At 28.7% G+C, this 24,123-nt stretch overlaps 1 protein-coding gene across 1 annotated transcript; it reads right to left on the reverse strand.

Moving 5' to 3' along the window:
• Positions 1 to 11,166: 11,166 nt before the first annotated feature.
• On the reverse strand, positions 11,167 to 21,901 carry NaPi-T (Na[+]-dependent inorganic phosphate cotransporter). The gene is made up of 10 exons (XM_964785.4): positions 21,746 to 21,901; positions 21,461 to 21,687; positions 21,028 to 21,276; positions 18,917 to 19,001; positions 18,427 to 18,647; positions 18,227 to 18,373; positions 15,263 to 15,395; positions 11,653 to 11,808; positions 11,502 to 11,587; positions 11,167 to 11,444 (listed from the first exon to the last, which is right to left on the reverse strand). The coding sequence occupies exons 1-10, from the start codon at positions 21,762 to 21,764 to the stop codon at positions 11,229 to 11,231; spliced, it is 1,539 nt and encodes a 512-aa protein (XP_969878.2). The 5' UTR covers positions 21,765 to 21,901; the 3' UTR covers positions 11,167 to 11,228.
• Positions 21,902 to 24,123: the final 2,222 nt, after the last annotated feature.

Consider the following 24,123-nt stretch of genomic DNA (forward strand, 5'->3'; position numbering starts at 1 on the left):
AAGCAATGCAATCTTCTCGATTTCCTCGTCATTTTGATTAATTTAAAAATCCTGCACACACTTTTACTACAACTTTGTTGCGTCGAATTAATTGCCGCATTTTTCTAAAAGTAAACAAATTTAAGGTCAAGTTCGCTGTCTGGGTGCAGTTTTTTTTGGGCAATTACCTCCGAAAAGAGACACTTTGTACATAAACCTCCTGAAACGTGACAAAGGACAAATTTTCCTGCAACATTTTTCAGTCAGTGAACTTTCGTGTCGATAATTCAGCGGCGAACCTAATTTACGGAAACCTTCACTAACCAAATTTAAAAAGAAATGAAGAAACGAGGAAATGACTCTCTAGCCTCTTCAATCAATATTATTTCAACTAATTGACAGACCCGACACTGAAAATATTTCCCTCCGAAAGCCCCGCATTTTTCACCGTGATTTTGCACATTTATATTCCCGGATCGTTCTATACTTGCAAATAGCATTTTAAAGCAAATTAAATAACGTTTCATTTTTGTACAAATAGCTCGCAGGACGCAAAGAATGTAAATGGAGGCAGGACAAGTTTATGGTGCACTTGGTCGGTTTAATTAATTTTTTTGCTAGTTGAAATTTCGGTAATGAGCAGCGAATTTTGGGAGGAGAGAGGCTGATTAACATCTTTTTGCACTTAGACGGAATGTATTAATTTTTGAGCAAGTTTGTTAAATTCGGATAGATGGGATTAATCTGTTGGGTGTGTTCTAGCCATCGTGAGGCAAAAGCAATATTTATTCTAGCAAATGAAAATGAAATTTTATTCTTGTGTTTAAGGGAGTATTATTTAGAGAACTAAATAAACGTTATGTTTAACGTAATAATAGAATTTTTTTTCTACGTAATATTCGTATTGTAGCGCATGAAAACTAATGATATTACGTTAAAACAGCTGGAATATCTAGAATTGTATTTTTTTTTTTAAATAAATTTGTGCGATAATTTCAGATGTGACTTTAATTTTCGATTTAAATAAGTAACATTTTAAATTTTATTGTTGAAAAATACAAATATATCACAATTTATATCACTAAACTATCACTTAAATGTTTTGTGTTGTTTGATTTTTCGGATTTTTGTGCGATTTTGGCCGATTTCCGGTGCTCGGAACATTTATCGAGCAATAATCCGAGAGCTATTAGAGATAACTTTATAAAGTTTAATATCGTTGGAAAGCTCTTTTAATTATCTATCATTTGCAAAAAAGATTATTGTTGTCCGACTTATAGTTTTCGAGAAAATGCAAATAAAAGCAAAAATTAGATCATATACTCAAAAATTCATAACTAAAAAACTATTGGGAATTTGGCACTTTTCTTGATTCCAATCGATTTCCCGGATTATTTTGCATCGAAAGGCATTAAAATAGTTCTACTTATTCGAATAGTTTAGCCGTAATTGAGAAAATAAAAATAAATTAAAAAAAATTAACACCCCCCCTTAGAATTTGGTCAATTTTAAAAGTGTTTTAAAACCAATTAAAACTTATTTTATCTAATAGATTCTGAGGTGCTTTTTAAGATGGAAAAAAGCGTTTTCTGTTAGCTCCTTTAGTTTGGCCGTAATCGGCGTTTGAAAATTGAATTTTTATTGCAAGATATCGTCTTGAGTCTTTTTCCATTTCGTAGAGATTTTTATTTCGGTTTTCTTCGATTTTTGCGATTTTTGCTAGCTCTAATAGTTTTGTCGTAATCGGCCATTAAAAACTGAAAAAAAGTGAAAATGGAAACTTTTTTTGCGTTTTTTTCGGAAACTGTAAGACCTAAAGCAACGAGCAAAAATCTATTTGATAGCGCTTAATTTTATCGATTTTTTCGTCTAAACTCGGAGCCGCTCCGGGTAGCCGTTCCGGCTGGAGAGGCGATCAAAGTTTTTCACTAAAAAAATTTATAAAAAAAAAACTAAAAGTCGTTGACCAATGCGGTTTGTTTCATTGAATTTTTCAGCTCATTTTAAATAGACTCATAAATAAAAATTTTTTCGTTTTTACATTTTCTTTGTAAAGATTTTGAATAAAAATGGTGGATGCGCCGGGTTATTTATTAAAAAATTGATAACTTAAAAACTTAATGTCGCAGAGCAATGCGATTTGTTTCATTGAATTTAGCGGCTCATTTTCCTTATAAAACCCACTTTTAGTGAAATGTAAATTTTTTAAGTTTTTTGCTAAAAATTATTAAGGCAATATCTATAGTGGAAAATTTTATTCAACAAAAAGTTTATATCTCGAAAACTAAAAGTCGTACAGCAATGCAGTTTGTTCCATTGAATTCTACGGCTCATTTTACATTTTATATCAATTTTTCACAAGAATTAAAAATGAAAAATTTTTTGCCTAAATTTAGGGTAGCCATTTATCATAGTGGAAAATTTTATTCAACAAAAAAATTCATAACTCAAAAACTAAAAACCGTAAAGCAATGCGGTTTGTTCTATTGAATTTAGCGGCTTATTTTCTGTGTTATACCAACATCTAACGAGATCTAAAGTGTTGAAATTTTTTGCTAAAAATTAAGATAAATATTTCTTATAGTGGAAAATTTTATTCAACAAAAAAATTTATATCTCGAAAACTAAATGTCGTAGAGCAATGCGGTTTGTTTCATTGATTTTAGCGGCTCATTTTCTGTATTATATCAACATTTAGCGAAAGTTAAAATGTTAAAGTTTCTTGATAAAAATTAAGATAAATATTTCCTATAGTGGAAAATTTTATTCAACAAAAAAATTCATAACTCGAAAACTAAAAGTCGTAGAACAATGCGGTTTGTTCTATTTAATTTTACGGCTTTTTTTACATATAATATTAATTTTTCACAAAAATTTTTTTTGCTTGAATTTAGCGTAGCCTAAATTAGTCAATAATTGTACACAATAATTTGTGTTGTGCTAAACACCTATTTGTCAACCTATTCCTACACTTACAACGTTTTGTAACTTACGAGTATGACAAATTAGATTTCCAATACATCCAAACTTTGATATTTATGAAAGATTAAGGGGTTTTTGTGGTAAACTTAATTTATCACAAGTTTGGCTTTTATGCACAGTTTCAAAATTAATGTAGCAATGTTCACTTTTCTCTTTTTACTGCGAGCATCTCAAGGAGTAATAAATTTATCGAAAAAGCATTAGACGCAAAATTATTTTTATAAAAAAGAACGTCTTTAGTTGTAATTTTTTTAGCTTCAAGAACTTTTTTCTAGAAGTATAAGTTCTTACACATATTTCGTCATGGACATGACGGTTCATCAATCACGAAATAATGTTACCGCCTCATACGGAAGTTAAAAATTGTTTAGGATAATCACATTTACTCGCAAACATTAATTTATAAACGTCCAAGCGTAAAAGATGGACCAAACCCAACCCTTGTGAAGGGAAAATTTCGGGACTTTTTCCAAAAATTTGAAACAAATGTGGCAATTTAATGCGGAAATTCGCTACAACTAAATAATGTGATTTAACCCCCGTGTTCATTAGTGTTGAATTCTTTGAGTTAAACTGACATGGAGTTAACTAACCTCATCCATTTAACGTTGTGTGCATCCAGTCGGCTCACATTTCAGCCGGAATCATTAAACCAAATCGTAGATAAACACCAAACTGAAATGAATCCAACCGGAAAACCTCCCTTGCTAACTTTGGACACGTAAAATCTGCCCTCGAATTTTATTACAAGCTATTTATAAGTGAACATTTTCTCGTTTCTGCAAGGGCTTAGTCCTGGATCCTTTTACGACTGTCATACGAGCTCTAGACGATAGTTTAAAATAAATACGAGCTTTGCAGCGATTTGAGCTATTTTCAGAATGTGTCACAAGTTTCGAGTAAAATATTCCGGTAATTTGTGACTTACATTCTCTCAATTTAAAATAATTATCAAAGGGAAAACGAAGTTAAAGCCACCCACCGGTGGATTTATGGAGCTCAGGCTTTCAGCTGAATTCGTTTAAATTAATGATAATTGAAGCTACATGTGTTTTAAAACATGAGAGTGAAAGAGTTTCTCGCACAGTAAAAGAGCTCTCATCCAAGTACAAAATATTCAATTATGTCGCGCTCCAACTTAAACTCCTTTGAGGAATGAAAAATAACTTTTCTTATACTTGTAGCCCTGTTTGTTGCGCACAAAGGTATTTCAAATTGTCATAAATATTAACTAAGGAACGTACGATGGAAAAAATTTAATACGACAAGCGTCAAAACAGCCATCATCGAAATGGGGCAATAAATCCGCAAATCCGCCTTTTTGCAAGAACGCGTTCAGATAAAACCTTTTTATCTCTATTTTCACAAATTTCCTAAACAAATAAAATCACCCAAGGATAAATCCCAATATTCACATTAAAAATATTCTGTTCGTTTTTACACCCCACTGCAGTTCCTGATTTTTTTTATTTTTAAAGACAAAAAATGAGCAAGAATTTAATTTGCATATCGAAGAAAAGTTATAATTTATTTAAAAAAATTATACTACAAAAAGCTGCACCAACAAAGTCTTATCATGTTTTCATCTCAATTTTCACAAAATTTCCTATCCGTTTTCATAACACACTGCAGTTTCTCAAAAAAAATTAATTTTTTTATTTTTAAAAGTAAAATTTCTGAAAAATTCTGAAACTAGTTTTTAGAACGAAGCGCCCGGGAATTAATAAAAAAAATAAACTATAAAAAAATGCAGAAACAAAGCCTTACAATGCTTTTTTCTCATTTTTCACAAAATTTCTTAAACATATAAAATCATCTTTAGATAAAGCTCTAACAGTAAAATTATTTTGTCCGTCATCATATCACACTGCAGTTCTCAAAAAATTTTTTTTATTTTTATAAGCAATTCCTGAAAACTTCTGAAACTGGTTTTCAGAAAAGAGTGCATGGAAATTAAACATCAAATTTGTGATTCATTAATAAAAAAATTAACTATAAAAGAACTTAAAAACAAAGCCACACAATGTTTATTTCTTAATTTTTACAAACAAATTTTTGAAACAAGTAAAATTATTTCTGGATAAAGCTCTAACAGTAGAATTATTTTGTTCGTCTTCATATCACACTGCATTTTCTAAAAAAACATATTTTTTATTTTTAAAAGCAATTCCTGAAAAATTCTGAAACTAGTTTTCAGAACGGAGCGTCTGGGAATTAAAAATCGAATTTCTGTTTTATTGATAAAAAAAATTAACTATAAAAACTGCAGAAATACAGCTTCACAATGTTTTTATTTTAATTTTCACAAAATTATCTAAACAAATAAAATCATCTTTGGATAAAATGCTCTAACAGTAACATTATTTTGTTTGTCTTCGTATCACACTGCATTTTCTAAAAAAACATATTTTTTTATTTTTAAAAGCAATTCCTGAAAAAAGTGCCCGGAAATAAAAAATGAATTTGCGATTTATTAATAAAAGAAGTAAACTATAAAAAAACTGCAGAAACAAAGCCACACAATGTTTTTATCTTAATTTTCACACAATTTCCTAAACAAATAAAATTATCTTTGGATAAAGCTCTATTAGTAAAATTATTTTTTTCGTATTTATATCACACTGCATTTCCTGAAAAAAATTATATTTATTTATTTTTAAAAGCAAAATTCCTAAAAAAATTTTTGAAACTGGTTTTAGAACGGAGCGCTTGGGAATTAAAAATCAAATTTGTGTTTTATTGAAAAGTTATAACTTAATGAAAAATTTTAATTACCAAAAACCTACTGAAACAAAGCCTCACAATGTTTTTGTCTTAATTTTTTTTAAACAAATAAAATTATGTTTGGATATACCTTTAACAGTAAAATTATTTTGTGTATCTTTATACATATAACACAGCAGTCCCTGAAAGAATCATATCTTTTAAATTTTAAAAGCAAAATTCCTGAAAAATTTTTTGAGCACCCGATAATTAAAAAGCGCATTTGTGATAAGTTAATAAAAAATAAATTATAAAAAAATTGCAGAGACAAAGCCTCACAATGTTTTTATTTCAATTTTAACTAAATTTTCTAAACAAATACAATCAACTTTGGATAAAACTTTAACAGTAAAATTGTTTTGTTTGTCTTCATATCACACTGTAATTTCTGAAAAAAATTATAATTTTTTATTTTTAAAAGCAAAATTCTTGAAAAATTTTGCAAATGGTTTTCAGAACGGAGCGCTTGGGAATTAAGATACGAATTTGCGTTTTTTTGAACAATAATAGTTATAACTTAATAAAAAAATAAACTATAAAAAACTGCAGAAACAAAGCCTCACAGTGTTGTTATTTTAATTTTCACATTTTTTTTTAACCAAATACAATAATCTTTGGATAAATTTTTAATAGTAAAACAATTTTGTCCGTCTTCATATAACAGCAGTTTCTGAAAAAATCATAATTTTTATATTTTTAAAAGCAAAATTTCTGAAAAATTCTGAAACTGGTTTTAAATTAAAAATCGAATTTGTGTTTCATTGAAAAGTTATAACTTAATAAAAGATAATTAAACAATAAAAAATGCAGTCTCACAATATTTTAATCTCAATTTTCATAAAATTTTCTAATCAAATATAATTATTTTTGAATAATTTTCTAACCAGTAAAATTATTTTGTTTTTAAATATATTATAGTGCATTTCTCGAAAAAAAAAATACATTTTTTGTTAAATAAATAATAATAACTGAAAAATCCTGAAAATGGTTTTCAGAACGGAGTGCGCCGGAATTAAGACTATAATTCGTGTTTCACTGAAAAGTTATAACATAATTAAAAAAAATAAACTAGATGAAAGCTGCTGCAAGCTATATAATGCCTTACTAACGAAAACAATTTTGTTTAAAACATCACTCTCTAGAATAGGAAAATTCACTCGAAACTCAAACACCAGTTGCTCATTTCGCTTTCGCACAATGAAAGCTTGAAGCAGAAGCTCCAACTTTGTTTTGTTCAAAGCAGCAGGAAACCTGTACTAATTTCATTTAATTAACAAAAACAGACCTTCTTTCAGGTACCATCGACCGTGAATTCATCTCCAATTACTCGTTTTACAGATAAATACAAATAAATGTCCAGAATTTCAGTTACAGCAACTTTCCTGAAAGTGGATTGAAAAATTCAGTTGATTGTGAGCATAATCGAACCGAAAGTCGTTATAATATTTATCGAAACGAAGTTCTTTTGTGCTTTTGAGCGAAGTGGTTGGCGCTGGAGTATATTTATTCAGAGAATCTTTTCCGATTGGTTGTTCCCACTACTGACTTGATTTATAGTTTCAAATTTTGCTAGAGTGCCAATTTATGGACCTATTTACCCATAAATCAAGCAATATGCACTGGAAAATGGACCATCAACAAAGCCATCACCATTAATTTCATTTTTAAATGTTTATTACTTTAACGAAACTTTGTAATTTTTTGTTTATTTGATTAAAAATGAAACCACAACAGAACTAATTAGCACCACACCCTTTTATTTAATTGGCTAGATTCATGTTCAGTGTGTAAGTAAACAAATTATTATTATTATTATTATTATTATTATTATTATTATTTTCTCCTAATTTATCAAGTTTTTTAAATAATGCCTGTTTTTTAATAAACATTTCTATAAATTTTTTCTTTACCCGTTTTCAAGAAAGATAAAACTAAATTCTGGTTTAAATATATTCTTTTTCAATAACATTGTTTTTTTCTAGTTTCTAAAGACTTTATTTTACGTTTTTGGACTAATTTTTAACACTAAGTTACTAATACCAATATTTTATTCTTCTGTTTTACTGTTTTTTGATTCATTTCATTTTTTAAAATTTAAATTTTCAACATTTTTTAGTATTAGTATTAATTTGTTTTTTAAATTTTTTACGGTTTTCTTCATTTATAAAGTTTCTCAATATAGCTTGTTCATTAGTAAATGTTTCTATAATTTTTCTTCTAGACCCGCTTTTAAAGGTAAAACAACATTCTGATTTAAATACTTTTTTTTAATAACATAGGCTTTTTTCTAGTTTCTAAAGACTAAAGACTAATTTTTAACAAAAAAACTACTTATTTAAATCCTAATTTTTTTCTGATTTAAATACTTTTTTTTCAGTAACATAGTCTTTTTTCTAGTTTCTAAAGACTAAAGACTAATTTTTAACAAAAAAACTACTTTTTTAAATCTTATTTTTTTAAATAATAAAATTTTTAGCCTTTTTTTAACGAAACTTTGTAATTTTTTGTTTAATTGATTGAAAATGAAACCACAACAGAACTAATTAGCCACCACACCCTTTTATTTGATTGGCTAGATTCATGTTCAGTGTGTAAGTAAACAGCGCGTTTCAAAGCTTTGATGTTTTGTTTCGTTAACTGAATAAACATTTTTCATAACAGGATGGTCAAATATACGTCGGACGCTCCAACAAGTCCAGATTTAATGGACAGAATAAAATTAATTATTGTTTTCTGTGAAATTAAACGAAAACTCGTTCATTTGTGTCATGCGAGCGTTAATAATGCTGAAAGCTGTAATTTACACAGTTATGAATCGGGAATATTGTTTTGCAGAGGGAGAGAAACGACTAATAACGTTTACACCAGACATTGGTATTCCGGAAGAATAATCTATTCGAATTTCGTCTCTGGCCGCTAATAGAAACTCGTCGCTATGGCGACACTTTTCGATGATTTGGGCCAAATTAGGTGAAAGCTTCGTTGACTGATTCCGAATTGGGCCAAAGACAAACTCACTTAATGAAATGAAACACACAAAAAGTGGAGGAAATTTAAATGTTTAAAGTGTTTCCGTGTTTTTATTATTAAAAAACTTAAATAAAATTATCTTTGAATAAATTTCTAACAGTACAATTATTTTGTCCGTTTTCATATAACACAGCAGTTTGTGAAAAATTATAATTGTTTTATTATTAAAAGCAATTCCTGAAAAATTCTGAAACTGGTTTTCAGAATGGAGCGCCCGGAAATTGAAAATCGAATTTGCGATTTATTGATAAAAAATAAACTATAAAAAAACTGCAGAAACAAAGTCTTACAACTAAAATAATTTAGTTCGTCTTCAAATCACACTGCAGTTCCTGAAAAAAATAATATTTTTTTATTTTTAAAAGCAAAATTTCTGAAAAATTTTCAGAAACTGGTTTTCAGAACGGAGCGCTTAGGAATTAAAAATCAGATTTGTGATGCATTAATAAAAATAAACTATAAAAAACTGCAGAAATAAAGCTTCACAATGTTTTTATTTCAATTTTCACAAAATTTTCTAAACAAATAAAATTATCTTTAGATAAATTTCTAATTATTTTTTTTTTATTTTCTTATTTCTAAAAGTGGAGGAAATTTAAATATTTAAAGTGTTTTCGTGTTCTTATCTTTAAAAAAATTAAATTTGTTCTTTACTCGACTCAAACCATTATTTCAGTGTGTTCGAAAATGATTGTTACATATTTTCATTCTTTTCTTTTTTTCATTTCCTTCAATAAATTTATTATTATTATATTATTATTATTATTATTAATTATTATTATTATTATTATTGTTATTATTTTCTCCTGATTTATAAACTTTTTTAATAACATTGGTTTTTTCTTGTTTCTAAAGACTCTATTTTACGTTTTTGGACTAATTTTTAACACTAAGTCACTAATACCAATATTTTATTCCTCTGTTTTACTGTTTTTTGATTCATTTCATTTTTTAAAATTTAAACTCTCAACTTTTTTTAGTATTCATATTAATTTGTTTTTAATTTTTTACGGTTTTTTTAATTCATAATGTTTATTATTACAGCTTGTTTTTTGATAAATGTTTCTATAAATTTTTTCTAGACCCGCTTTTAAAGCTAAAACAACACTCTGATTTAAATACCTTTTTTTCAATAACAGACTTTTTTCTAGTTTCTAAAGACTAAAGACTAATTTTTAACCAAAAAACTACTTTTTTAAGTCCTAATTGTTTTACTTAATAAAATTTTTAATCTTTTTTTAAATCCTATGTTTTCTGTTTTTTTTTTTCAATTTTTTGTTAGATATATCTTTACATTGTTTCTAAATTTTTGACAAGTTTTTTTCTGCGTTTTTTACGTAATTTTAAGAAGTTTGTATGCAGCTAAATATACAAAAACGGCTTATTATTATTATTATTATTATTATTATTATTATTATTATTATTATTATTATTATTATTATTATTATTATTATTATTATTATTATTATTATTATTATTATTATTATTATTATTATTATTATTATTATTTACTCCTAATTTATAAAGTTTTTTTAAATACAGCCTGTTTTTTCTAGTTTCTAAAGACTCTATTTAACGTTTTTGGACTAATTTTTAACACTAAGTCACTAATGCCAATATTTTATTCTTCTGTTTTACAGTTTTTTGATTCATTTCATTTTTTAAAATTTAAATTTTTAACCATTTTTAGTATGTTTATTAATTTGTTTTTTAATTTTTTACCGTTTTCTTGATTTAAAAAGTTTTTCAATACAGCTTGTTCTTAAATAAATGTTTCTATAAATTTTTTAGACCCGGTTTTAAAGGTAAAACAACATTCTGATTTAAATACTTTTTTTTAAATAACATAAACTTTTTTCTAGTTTCTATATGTAGACTAAAGACTAATTTTTAACAAAAAAATTACTTTTTTAAATCCTAATTTTTTATATAATAAAATTTTTAGTTTTTTTTAAATCTTGTTTTCTGTTATTTTTTTTCAATTTTTCGTTAGATATATCTTTAAATTGTTTCTAATTATTATTATTATTATTAGTATATTATTATTATTATTATCTTTGTTATTTGTAAATTCAAATTTGTTTTGGGCGTTCAAACGAACATAAATTAATGTTAAGTTAATATCGAAAAAAGTCAGCAGAAAAAAATTACTGTGGAAGAGATTTTTTTAAATTTATAGTCCGATTTCATTAAAAGTTCAGAAACACAAACAGACATACGTTAATTAAGTTTTTTGTGCTACTGCTGCGAACATTAATCATACATTAATTTTACCCTCTATTACTGGTATAAAAAGTCCGGGGAATGGTTTTCGTGGCTAGGCAACCCAACATACAGAGCCCGGAGTTCCGGAGTTTTGATCCGGATTCATATTATACCTGTTGCGAGTGGAATTAAATTAATACAAAAACGCAACAAATAAAACTTTATTGCATTCGTACGTTTTAAACAACGAAATTCTGAACATTTTTTATTTATTGTTTAATTGTGATACTTTGTTCATTTTTTTCTTCTTCTTTCTCTTCTATCTTTTTTATTGAAATTAATTCCGATTCATTTTTGGTTTGCTTGATATCGGGGGAATTCCATGTTTGAAGATTAGACGTCGCAAACAACACATATAAAACTCCAGAACTTATTAACATTCCAGTAGAAACAAGAAACACTTTTTGCCACTGTTTGACGGTTTGCTGTCGAATTTAATAATAATTATTAAAAAATATAATAAAATATTTTAAAATAATTACGTTTTGGAAAGTAAATTGCCCGACCACTGCTGGTGTTATGAAGCCCACAATAGCTGCAGCTGAGTTCACAAGTCCAAGTATTACACCTGTTAAAAAATTTATTACAAAGTTGTTTTTTTTTGTTTTTTTAACCGAAAAAACAAGGACTTACTGGCATAATTAGGACTAATATCGACAATTGAAGCCAAAGGTCCTGTGGACACTGATCCATTCATGGCCACAGCGGCACTAAGCCAGACCACAGCCCATGTGTAGTCACACCCAGAAAAAGCTAAGCCTAGCATGCAAACTCCTTGCCCTATTGTGCCTAAAAAGTAAAAAAATAAATATTTATTAAATCACAAAATATCGGCTTTAGTTGTTTATAAACACATTTTTTGGTTCTTCGAGCCGGATACTGCTCCAGATAGTGATCATTACATAAAGAGTTAAACATAATTCAATTCATATATTTATTAAATCACAAAATACAGGCTCTAGTTGTTTATAAACACATTTTTTGGTCCTTCGAGCCGGATACTGCTCCAGATAGTGATCATTACATAAAGAGTTAAACATAATTCAAAGAAGAACTAATAATATTCTGAAGCTGGATTCCTGTCGCTTGGAGCACACAAAGTCAAGTGACAGCCGGAGGCTTTTCGTGGTTTGGATGAATAGTTGAGAGATGAAAGTGGAGTTTAAAAATTGAGCGGAAGCGGTGGCAGCTTGTCGTAAAAGTCTAATTTTCGCTTACTTGAACTTGATGATTGAGAGGTTTATTGCAAAAACTAATGGAAGAGATTTTGTTCTAGTTGCACTTAAGAAAGAGTGGGATTCGAGGATTTACTGCACGATCAGGGTGATGGCTGTTCTGATGGTCGGAGTTTTTGCTTTATTATTTCCTGTCACAGATGTGTTTTGCGGCGATCTGTTATTTATTGCGACTTAAGACCATTTATTTCGCGAGTTGTGTAAAGTTTTTTGGTTGGGAAAATCTTTCAGGCTTTATCAATTCTTTTCTTAAATTTTGGAAAGGTGTATTAAAATTTAAATTTTTAGTTTGGGTTTCACTGAATTTTCAGTGAGTTAATTAGTATCGTAATGTCTTGGGTTTTAAATTAGGTTTTTTGTGCTTTTTTTTAGATTTTTTATGTTTTAATGTCAAATTTATAAAAATTCATATCAATATTGATTCAATTAAAACTTTCGGCTTTCGTAAGATTTGCCAAATTCATATTTTCCAGTTTTAATTAAAGATATCTACAGTTTTTTCATTTTTACAATTTATTTAGTTTAGAAGCTTAAAAATATAAGTTTATTTAAGTTTTATTAGAAGAAAACTTTAATTTCTAGGTTTTCGACTTGGAGTCGTCAAATTTTAGAAAATAGCACCTTTCAAGTTTATATAGTTTTTTGAATGTAAGAATTTTTTAGCTTCTTCTATTAGGATTTTTACAATTTTTTTTTCTTGATGATTTTAGAGAATTTTTAAGCTTTATATTTTTTTATTCAAGTTTTTTAATTTGGGTTTTGTAAAATTTTTAGAGTGTTATTCAGGTCGGTTTTAGGTTTCTAATTTTCAATTTGTGAAAACTACATTGAGTGAAACTTTTTTAATGGACATCTCTTAATAACGGACACCTTTTACAACGGACATATTTGTAGAAACGCACCAAAACCTATATTAAAATTTTCAACTCCCACTTCTTCACAACAGACAATTAAAGATTTCCTATCGGTGTCCACTTTTGAGAGGTTTTACTGTATTACTTAGTTGATTTTATTAGCGTTTTTTGAAAATATTATATGCGTATTTCTCACTTTTTTTACTTTGTTGGTTGGAATTTTGAATTTTTATTTTTGAGTTTTGTTTTTTTGAGAGTTCTAAGTATTTATTTGAGTTTTTAGTATGATTTGTAGACGCTAAGTTAGAAGTATGTTTTTAAATGTACTTGACTATTTTGGACATTTCTCCAGATTTATTAACTTGTTCATTGATTTCTTACCTATTTGACTTTGAGTATAAACTCAATTTTAATAATAAAATTAGTTTCTTCTAATTTTTTTTTGAGTTTTCGGATTGAACGAGTTTAGTTTTTTTTTCATGAATTTGATTCCAAGTTTTTCTTATCATTATATTCTTTTAAATTTTTTGTTATATCTATTTGCTTTTAACTCAAAATTAGATTTTATCTTTTTTTTTGAGTACGAAAAAGCATAGCTAAGTGTGATTCTTTAGATTTATTTTTCATTTTTGGTGTTTTCAGCTCTAGTGTTTTGTTTTTTTGAGATTTTTTTTGAGTTTATATATTTTCGTATTACCATAATGTACTAAATGCTTTTCAGTTTTTAACCTTTAGGATTCTAGGTCTTCAGGTAAAATTTACGTTATTTTATGTTTTGTTTTCATGTTTTTTTTTTGTTTCTTCTATTTTTTAAAGATTTTTGGTTTAAATATTTGGAATTTGTTTTTCTAAACTTTTCGCATTTGTAGGTAAAAGTTTTTAGGTTTCAATTTGTTTAGGTTTTTGATTTTTTATGTTATGGAGTTTTCCTTTTTTTGTTATTTTTCCATTTTGTTTTTTTAATTTTTTTTTTAATTTATGTGAGTTTGTAATGTTATGTTTTTCGGTTTTTTGAAATTTTGCGAGATATATTGGAAGCCTAGGCCATTTTGTAGAGTTTTTTTGTTCCGGTTTTCCTCGATTTTTCCGATTTTTAATAACTCTGATCGGGAGTTGAAAATTAAAAAAAAATGAAAATAGCAATCTTTTGTGCATTTTTTTTTCTTAGAACAACAATAAAAAAGCGCCTGATAGCGCTTGAAATTATCTATTTTTTTTTCTAAACCCGGAGCCCCTCCGGGCAACGGTTCCGGATACAGAATCGTTTGAAGTTGTACAAAAAAAATCAGAACTCAAAAACTAGGTCGTAGAACAACGCGGTTTCTTCCATTGAATTCTACGGCTCATTTTACATGTTACATTAATTTTTTAAAAATTTAAAATTTAAAATTTTTTGCTTAAAATTAGGTTACCATTTTATGTTGGAAAATTTTTTCAGGTCTTTAATTTTTTTTTATACTTTATTTGAGTTTTTAATGTTATGTTTTTCGGTATTAGATTTAAGATTTCCAGCTCTGGTTTACTAAATTTCCCTAAAGTTCTATTGTTATTTGTGTTTAATTTGAAACAATGTGTGTTCAACAAGTATCAATAAACATCAGTAAATTTAATATAGTATTTTGAGATTATTTGTTCCAACTTGTAACTATCTTTTATGAGTAAACTTTAGACGAATCCAATTATAAGTTAGACTCTGTTTACACGGTATTTAAAAAGGAAGTTGCGAGTCGTAAATTTAAATCAACTGTTCCAGATTATTTAATTTCCAAATCGTGTACTTAAATAATGTTATCAACGAGTAAAGAATATTTCATCAGAAAAAGACGCATTATTTTTTATGATTTGTATCACAAATAAATCAGCTTTAGCACCAAAAACAAAAGTTGTTCCGTCAACACACATATTTCTCGTTTATCTGGCTAAAATAATACCTCGCAATTTTTCACGAGCCATCTTATTCTCTCCGCCTAAATAGTGACACTTTTATCATTGTGTTAGCTTTGTGCATTCACTTGAGCAAACATTTCACTCACTATCATTAACCCAAATCGCTGCTAAACACGATTCTGATGTGAACTCGACCGTAAAACCTCCCTCACATTTCCACCATTTAAATTTTATTACAGCAAGACTCTTAAATCATTTTCAACTTACATCCGGCTGTTGCCAGCTTTCGAACGTTCGTCCTGCTCATCCTGTTCGTCCTAAGCAAATAATCGCCCAAAAGGGCGGACATGTAGGCCCAGGTGGTTCGCAGCACGTGACCCAAGCCCGAGAGAAAGCCAGTCTGGAGAAAAAAAAAAACGTGTCAAGGGCGGGATTAACTCTTCCAGATGTTTGGGGATGAAGAAGGGAGCAATTTTAAAATAATAATCAAAGGGAAAGGCAAATTAGAGGCAATTTGCCGGGGATTTGAGGCGTCTTTTCTGAGATTTGGTGCGGATACGCACCCTCGGGCTGTATCTGTGTTGAGATTATATTTGGAGATAATTAATTTTATATTTAGCGACTTGCTCTTTCTAAATGAGATTTTTTTTTCATTCACGAAATCGCTAAAATTCGGACCAATGATTACGTTTCAAAATCTTTGTGCTAAATAGGTGTATGTACAAAAAAATTTTGAATGTGGCTAAATTGTTTAAATAATTTTAACTGACGTGTTCTATTTACTGGAGTTAGAGTTTTTATTACAAAATGTTGAAATACCTTTAAGTAAAGAATTTTTTTTATTTATTTTTTTTGTGCGAAATTTTGGGGGCGCCGCTTTACATTTGAAAACTGGAAATGCTTGCATTATTCTGTATATTACATTAAATCTTAATTAAGAGTTTTAGTACATTTTGTTTCAGGATTTGTAAATTACAGGTAAGTAACGAAGCAAATTTATACTATATTTTTTCAAAAATATTTTTAACTTTTTGATTATTCTAAAATTACTACAAACAAAATCATAACCCAAAAACTAAACGTCGTAGAGCAGAACAGCTCCGGGCAACGGTTCCGGCTACAGAGACGATTAAAATTTTTCACTAAAAAAATTCATAAAAAAAACTAAAAGTCGTAGACCAATGCGGTTTTTCTGTATAATACCAACTTTTCACAAGATTTAAAATTTTGAATTTTTTTGCTAAAACTTCCTGAGTAATACACTTACCTTTAAAAAGGTGAAAAAAATATTTTTTTTTAAAACTCGTTCTATCGTAGGTTTTTGGACTTGTACATGCCCTTACATTCCTCGACAGTTGATAAAAGTCAAAAAAAAGTCCATATGTTCGAATTTTTGATGTTTGATTTTTTCAATTTTTGTCACGAATTTTGTCGACTTCTGGTACCCGGATCATTTATCAAGCAATAACTCCGGAACTATTAAAGATAACCCTTGATGTGTATTATCTTGGGAAAGCGCTTTTAATGATCTATCATTTGCAAAAAAGATTATTGTTGTACGATTTATAGTTTTCGAGAAAATGCAAATAAAAGCAAAAATTAGATCATATACGCAAAAATTCATAACTAAAAAACTATTGGGAATTTGGCGCTTTTTTTGATTCCAATCGATTCCTCGGATCATTTTGCATAGGTATGAATCAAAATAGTTCCACTTTTTAGAACAGTTTAGCCGTAAATGAGAAAATAAAGAAAATTAAAAAAAAATTAACACCCCCCCTTTTAGAAATCGGTCAGTTTTTAAAGTGCCCTTAAATCAAATAAAACCGATTCTATCTTATAGATTTTGATGTGCTCTTTCCGATCTAAAAAAACGTTTTCTCCTAGCTCTTTTAGTTTGGCCGTAATCGGCGTTTGAAAATTGAAAAATTTTTTTGCGAGATATTGCCTTGAGTCCTATGCCATTTTGTAGAGTTTTTTATTCCAGTTGTCCTCCATCTTTCCGTTTCTCGATAACTCTAATAGTTTCGCCGTAATTGGCGGTTGAAAATTGAAAAAAAGTGAAAATGGAAACCTTTTTTTGCATTTTTCTCGGAAACTGTAAGACTTAGAGCAACGAACAAAAATCCATCTGATAGCGCTTATTTTTGTCTATTTTTTCGTTTAAAGCCGAAGCCGCTCCGGGCAACGGTTCCGGCTACAGAGGCGATCAAAGTTTTTCATTAAAAAAATTCATAAAAAAAAACTAGAGCAATGCGGTTTGTTTCCTTGAATTTTACGGCTCATTTTACATATTATATCAAATTTTCACAAGAATAATTTTTTTTTAATTTTTTGCGTAATAATTTTTCAACAAAAAAATTCATAACTCAAAAGCTAAAAGTCGTAGAGCAATGCGGTTTGTTCCAGTGAATTCAGCGGCCCATTTTCTGTATTATAAGAGCTTTTCGCAAGATTTAAAATTTTGAATTTTTTTGCTAAAACTTCCTGAGTAATACACTTACCTTCAAAAAGGTGATAAAATTAATCATTTGTCAAGCAATAACTCCAAAACTATTAGAGATAACTCCTTAAAGTTTATTATCGTTTAAAAGCTCTATTAACTGTCTATTTTCTTCAAAAAAGGTTATTGTTTTTTAATTAACAGTTAGCGAGAAAATTACAAATAAAAAAATAAAATAAAACAAGCTACCTAAAAACTTATGGAGAATCTGGCTATTTTCTTGGCGCTAATTGGTTTCCCGGATCTTTTTACTTAGGTTTAGTACTTTTCACGTGGTTTTGGCGGAATTGAGAAAATTAAAAAATATGCACTTTTCTATGTCTTCAGAACACCTTATATCCTCCAAAAATATAGTCAATTTCTGGACATAGTAAATACAAAATATAAACACATCATAAAAACAATTAATTTTTATTTTTTGTCCTAATTTCGGATAGCTTGTCTGAAGTTACGTAAACTTTAAGTATATTTTTTTAAATACCTCAAGTACTGGAAGTAACGAATAAATCCAATCAATGTATTTATAATTCACGTGTCCACAATTTTAAGTGTGATTTACTTGGTTTCAATTACCGTTTAATCGATCGATTAAAACCTTGAACTACAAAGTTACCCGATTTTATTAGCAAGAAACATGCACAATCCCCTTCGTTACAACCTTTAACAACAAATCAATAAACCATGTTAAACTTCGCAAACTTTTCCCTCTCGTATCAACAACCACTCACCGCTTGGATGCTCCATCCATGAATAAACTTGAAATAAGAGGGTCCGTGTGTCATCAGGGTGAAGAAACCCCAAAGACCGCCCCATTGGGCCAAAACATTCATCCAAACGGGTAGCGAGAGCAATATATCCTTCCAGGGAACAGGGGCCTATACATTTTTTTTTCAATGAATTTTTAGTGGTTTTTAATGCTTTATTTTACTTTCTGTTTTGTGTAAGTTTGCCCTAAACTGCTCAAAATGTATTCTTTTTCTTGTTCGGAGATTCGGGGGTGTTTTGCTGGGCTGTCGTAGACCAGAAACCACCAAGCGATAAACCAAACTGTACCAGCCACCCCCGACACATAAAACACCCATTCCCACCCCCAGCGATGGATGATAAAGCCGCACACGGGATACGTGAGAGCCGCCCCCATTGAACTCCCTACCAGAGATAGAAAAGATTTTAGTTTACTATTAGCTGTTTCAAAATTATAAAAACCCCAATCTCGCAATTTTCCAATTTTTTTTTTATAAAATTGATTAAATTGTAAAATAGTTATCAATGATTAGAGCTCTCATTAAAAGTTAGCTATTATTTTTTTAAAGTGCATGAATAATTTATAACAGCTAATTTTGAGAAAAAATGCGACGTTGGTGTTTTTATAGTTTTGAAACAGCTAATAAGCACTAGTTGTAATTTTAGTGATTTACCCAAATATGCAGTGACAAATTTGCTCCGTTCGTTGGGTGGAATCCATCTGGCGGTCATATTGTGCATTGCAGGCCAGGCGAAACCCTGAAAATTGCTATTTGTTAATGTCCGGACTCCGGAAAACAATATTTTTTTCCGGGAAGTTTGCAGCACGTCAGATCGTCAGAATGAAACTTTTGTTCGAGTCAAGTCCGGAAACCTTTGTCCGGAGTTTCATTATTCCACCTTGTTTACCTCTAAGGCAATCTTTCGATGTAATTTTTTGTGCATTGTTGGAACAAAAGGGTGAAAAAATTAAAACTTGAATTTTATTTTAGAAGTGTAATACAAGACATTTTTTTACTTAAATTTTGTTTTGTTTTAGAAATATTTCTCAAATTTTGTGAGTGGAAAATTTATCGATCAATAATTCTATTAGAAATAACCTCATGAAGTTTAGGATTGTTGGAAAGCTCTTTTAATTATCTGCTTTTTTCAAAAAAGAATATTGTTCTCCGACTAATAGTTTTGAGATAATTTCAAAAAATGCAAAAGTTGGTCTAATTTTAAAAAGTTTATAACTAAAAAACTACTTAGAATTTGGCAATTTTTTTTCGGCGCCAAATGATTTCCTGGATAATTTTACATAGACTTTTCTTGATTCCAATCGATTTCCCGGATCATTTTGCATAGGCATGGATCAAAATAGTTCCACTTTTTTGAATAGTTTAGGAGTAATTGAGAAAATAAAAAAAAATTAAAAAAATTAACACCACCCCCCTTAGAATTTGGTCAATTTTAAAAGTGTTTTAAAACTAATTAAAACCTATTTTATCTGATAGATTTTGAGGTCCTCTTTAAGATGGAAAAAAGCGTTTTCTCCTAGCTCTTTTAGTTTGGCCGTAATCGGCGTTTGAAAATTTAAATTTTTTTGCAAGATATCGCCTTGAGTCTTATGCCATTTTGTAGAGTTTTTTATTCTGGTTTTTCTCGATTTTTACATTTTTCGATAACTCTAATAGTTTGGCCGTAATTGGCGGATGAAAATTAAAAAAAAGCGAAAATGAAAACCTTTTTTTGCGTTTTTTTCGGAAACTAAAAGACTTAGAGCAACGAGCAAAAATTCATCTGATAGCGCTTAATTTTATCTATTTTTTCGACCAAATCCGGAGCCGCTCCGAGCAACGGTTCCGGCTACAGATGCGATGAAAATTTTCCACAAAAAAAAATCATAACAAAAACTAAAAGTCGTAGAGCAATGCGGTTTGTTCCATTGAATTCTACGGCTTATTTTACATGTTATATTAATTTTTCAGAAGAATTAAAAATTTTTAAATTTCTTTGCCTAATAATTTTCCTACAAAAAAATTCATGACTCAAAAACTAAAAGTCGTAGAGCAATGCGGTCTGTTCCAGTGAATTCAGCGGTTCATTTTCTGTATTATACCAACTTTTCACGAAATTTAAAATTTTGAATTCTTTTGCTAAAACTTTCTGAAGTACACTTGCCTTCAAAAAGTTGAAAAAATTAAATTTTTTTAAAACTCGTTCTATCGTAGGTTTTTGGACTTGTATATGCCCTTACGTTCCTCTACAGTTGTTAAAAGTCAAAAAAGTCCATATGTTCGAATTTTTGATGTTTGATTTTTTCAATTTTTGTCGCGAATTTTGTCGATTTCCGGTACCTGGATCATTTATCAAGCAATAACACCGGAACTATTAGAGACAACCCTATGATGTGTACTATCTTTGGAAAGCTCTTTTAATGATCTATCATTTGCAAAAAAGATTATTGTTTTCTGACTTATAGTTTTCGAGAAAATGCAAATAAAACCAAAAATTAAATCATATACTCAAAAATTCATGACTAAAAAACTATTGGAAATTTGGCGCTTTTCTTGATTCCAGTCGATTCCTCGGATCATTTTGCATAGGTAAGCATTAAAATAGTTCCACATTTTTGAATAGTTTAGCCGTAATTGAGAAAGTAAAAAAAATTAAAATTTGTCAACCATCACTTTACTTTACTTGTTAATACAATCTACTATTTGTTTTCTTTATAGTACACTTTTCTATTTCCAGTTTTGCTATGTTAATTTTTGAATTAAAAAACTAATAAATGTTAGCTTACAGCAATCATTCCTTGAAACATTCGTAGTGCTAGCAGGTAGTGGTGACCCATGTAAGCAGCCATGGGTACAAAAAAGCACCCAAGAACTGACACAAAATTTGACCATCCAAAAACAATTTTGGCCCCATATTTGGAACCCAAGATACCCCCAGGAATCTGGGTGATCCAATGCAGCCAGAAATAGCCACCCAGAATGGCCGATTGCTGCTTCTCATTCCAGGGGAAGAGATGGTCTTGAGTGGCATTAAACTAAAAATTTATTTATAATAAATAATGGAAAAACCATGAGTTTTTTTTTAAATATTAACAGTGCAAATTCAGTATTTAGATAATATTTGCAACGTAAGCCTGTGCTTTACAAATATTTATGTTTATTTATAGTAAACGTTTTAAATTTTTTTTTTTGATTAATTTTTTTTTGAGTTAAACTTACTTTATCTTCGGTCACATTAATTTGTTTCGAAAAGTGATTTTGAAAATTTTCTGTAACATTTTCTTCCACTAAACATTCACTGGTTAACGTGTGATTGGTCACAGTTCTAGTTTTGACCATTGACACAATGGCTATATTTAAATTAGTCCTTAACATGTAATTAACACCAAAGCCGATGAAAGTCAAATACCACAAAACATCTCTAGCTGTACAACATTCTTTCGTGCCTGACAAAATAAAATAATTTCGTTATTAAATCAATTGATTGTAAATATTATCACAGACCATTTGAAGCTTTCCCCATTTTTTTCTTATCACAGTCACTCAAAATTCTTGCGATTTTATCTAGAAACCGTACAAGTCGTTACAACAAATAAAACAGTCGTCAGAGCGAAGAAATCACACTCTTATCACCTAATCACATTGTTTGTGAATGTTTTCATTGTTATAATTGTTATAAATAATACTCTGAGAAGGCATCAAATCAAACAAAGCCTCGCGCCTTGAAAAAAAGTCATCTTTATCAATATTTGTCTTCTGAGGGTGGATTAGTGCAGAATCCGGGTCAGAGGTGGCGGCGGCGGCGCTCTGGGGGTGGTTTACAGGGGGTGGCATGTGCGTGGTTCCGGTGCCGAAAGATGGAGCAAGAATTGTCTCAATCTAGCGTTTATTTCTTATCTTTATTGGGGGAGATAGGTGACGGTTTGGGGTTGTTAAATTTTGATGAGTTGCTGCTGTTCGGACAGCTAGAAGTAATTTTTTTATCTGTATGCAAATAAAAGTTTACTCTTGAACACATGTACTAAAAATTATGCAGGAGGTGCGGTTTTGGACGCATCAGATCTTGTTTCATTATTTTATGAGAGGTGGAATGCAAAAATTATATCTAATCGTGTCTCTTGGATTAAATTGTATATATGAGAGCAAACACATGTTTTGCATTATCATGGACGCAATTTTATCAAATTTTTTATTTTTTTTTTCAGAATTAGTTTACTCTAGTTATTTAAGATATGATATTTAAGATATTGAATTTTTGAATTTGAAATTATACAAAATTTATGATAATTTGTCTTAAGTTATTTTGTTGTAATTTTTTTACATTTTCAATGGGGGAAGCTGTGAGAAACAATTCCTGGATATAGTTTAGTTGTAAAATTACGATCTTAGACTGTGTTTTTTAATTAAGAGACAAACATTTTTTTTATTAACGTAAAAAGGCAAATTTAAGAAAATATTTATTCTTGGAATTATAAATGTGTGAGTATTGACTTCGCCATTTTATTTTTCATATCTAAATGTGGCTATAAAAAAATATTTGCATTAGAACAATTGTGTTGAAATTACCAAAATTGTGAGCTTTACAATGTTATATCAAAAGAGCAAAGTGAAGGAAAAACTATTTGCATAATTTTGACATTCAGAAATTTTACGTTTTTTATTTTATTTTACAACTTTGTAGTGTGAAAATGTAAAAAATGGTTTTCACACACTTTTTTAACTTTCGAAATTGACACACGCTTTTCTGTTTTTTTTAACGAAATAAAAGCGCGTTAAAAGTATACTGTGTAGTTGGAAAATTAAATTTTTCGAATTTTCGAATTAGAAATTAGACAAAATTTAACTATTTTTAGGTCATTCTATACAACTTTTTTTCGGAAATTTTAACAGGTACAGGTCCATTAGTTAGAGTATAAACTGTCAAAGGAAAATTTTAAAAGTCGGGGCAAATTTATAAATTCGATTTTTTTAATTTCCAGGTATATTTGCTTAATTGTTGTAAGATATAATTTCCAATTAATGTACAATCGTTTAGTGAATTTATTTGTAAATTTTTACACTTAAATTATTGAGTTCATAAACAAACAAAACGGCATTTAATATAATTTTACAGTTTTAGAGGTTTTTGACTTCGCCACTTAATTTTTTATACTAAGGTTTTGCGAGAAAAACATTATTGTGATAAAGTAATTTATTTGGAATTGTCAAAGTTGTTACTTTATTAACTGCTTTATGAATAATGTTCTAAAAAAGTGTACTGAAAGAAGTATTTTTATAAATTTTTATTTTTATTTTTTTGACTTTTTTGATTTAGATTTTTTTGTTTATTTGTTTTCGTTTTTTACTTTTTGTACGCAATTGAAAATTTTCAAACGTGAATTATTTAAGGAAAAGCAGTTTATTGAAAATTTTAAATTTAATAAATTTCTTGACTTTTAGCATTTAAAAACAAAGATTTTTCAACTTTGTTTATATCTCACACACTACACAATTTTTTTTTTCAAGCCATTCTAATATTAACAGTTCTATTCTTTTCTGAAATTTTTAGTTGTAGATTTATTTTCGGTATACAATCATATAAACTACTAAAAAAAATTTTATGAATTGGAATGGACTGATGGTAAAATTTCGATTTTCTGTATTTTTGAATATATTTTTTTCAATAGTAAAATAGCTACAAAAAATCAGAAGTTTCTATAAAGGGTCTAGTAAACATTTTTCATTAGAATTGTTTAGAATTAAACATTTTTGAGTATTGATGGCATTGTGATTTTATTCTTTTTTTCTTCATGTTATTTGCGAGTCAAAAATTTTTTGCGGTTTTCAAATTTGTCACATTAATTATTTGCATTATAAAGTTAAAAATACTATAAGCGTAAGGA

Source organism: Tribolium castaneum, chromosome 1 (assembly GCF_031307605.1).
Source record: "Tribolium castaneum strain GA2 chromosome 1, icTriCast1.1, whole genome shotgun sequence".
Lineage (NCBI taxonomy): Eukaryota > Metazoa > Arthropoda > Insecta > Coleoptera > Tenebrionidae > Tribolium > Tribolium castaneum.

Bases quoted from the DNA above. Each gene is read 5' to 3' on its own strand.
- NaPi-T (XM_964785.4), bottom strand. The intron at 15,396-18,226 runs GTGAGTGGTTGT...TTTTTTCTCCAG, and splicing joins ATGGATGGAGCATCCAAGCG to ACTGGCTTTCTCTCGGGCTT. The intron at 11,809-15,262 runs GTAAGTTGAAAA...TTTACTTTTTAG, and splicing joins AAAGCTGGCAACAGCCGGAT to GCACAATAGGGCAAGGAGTT.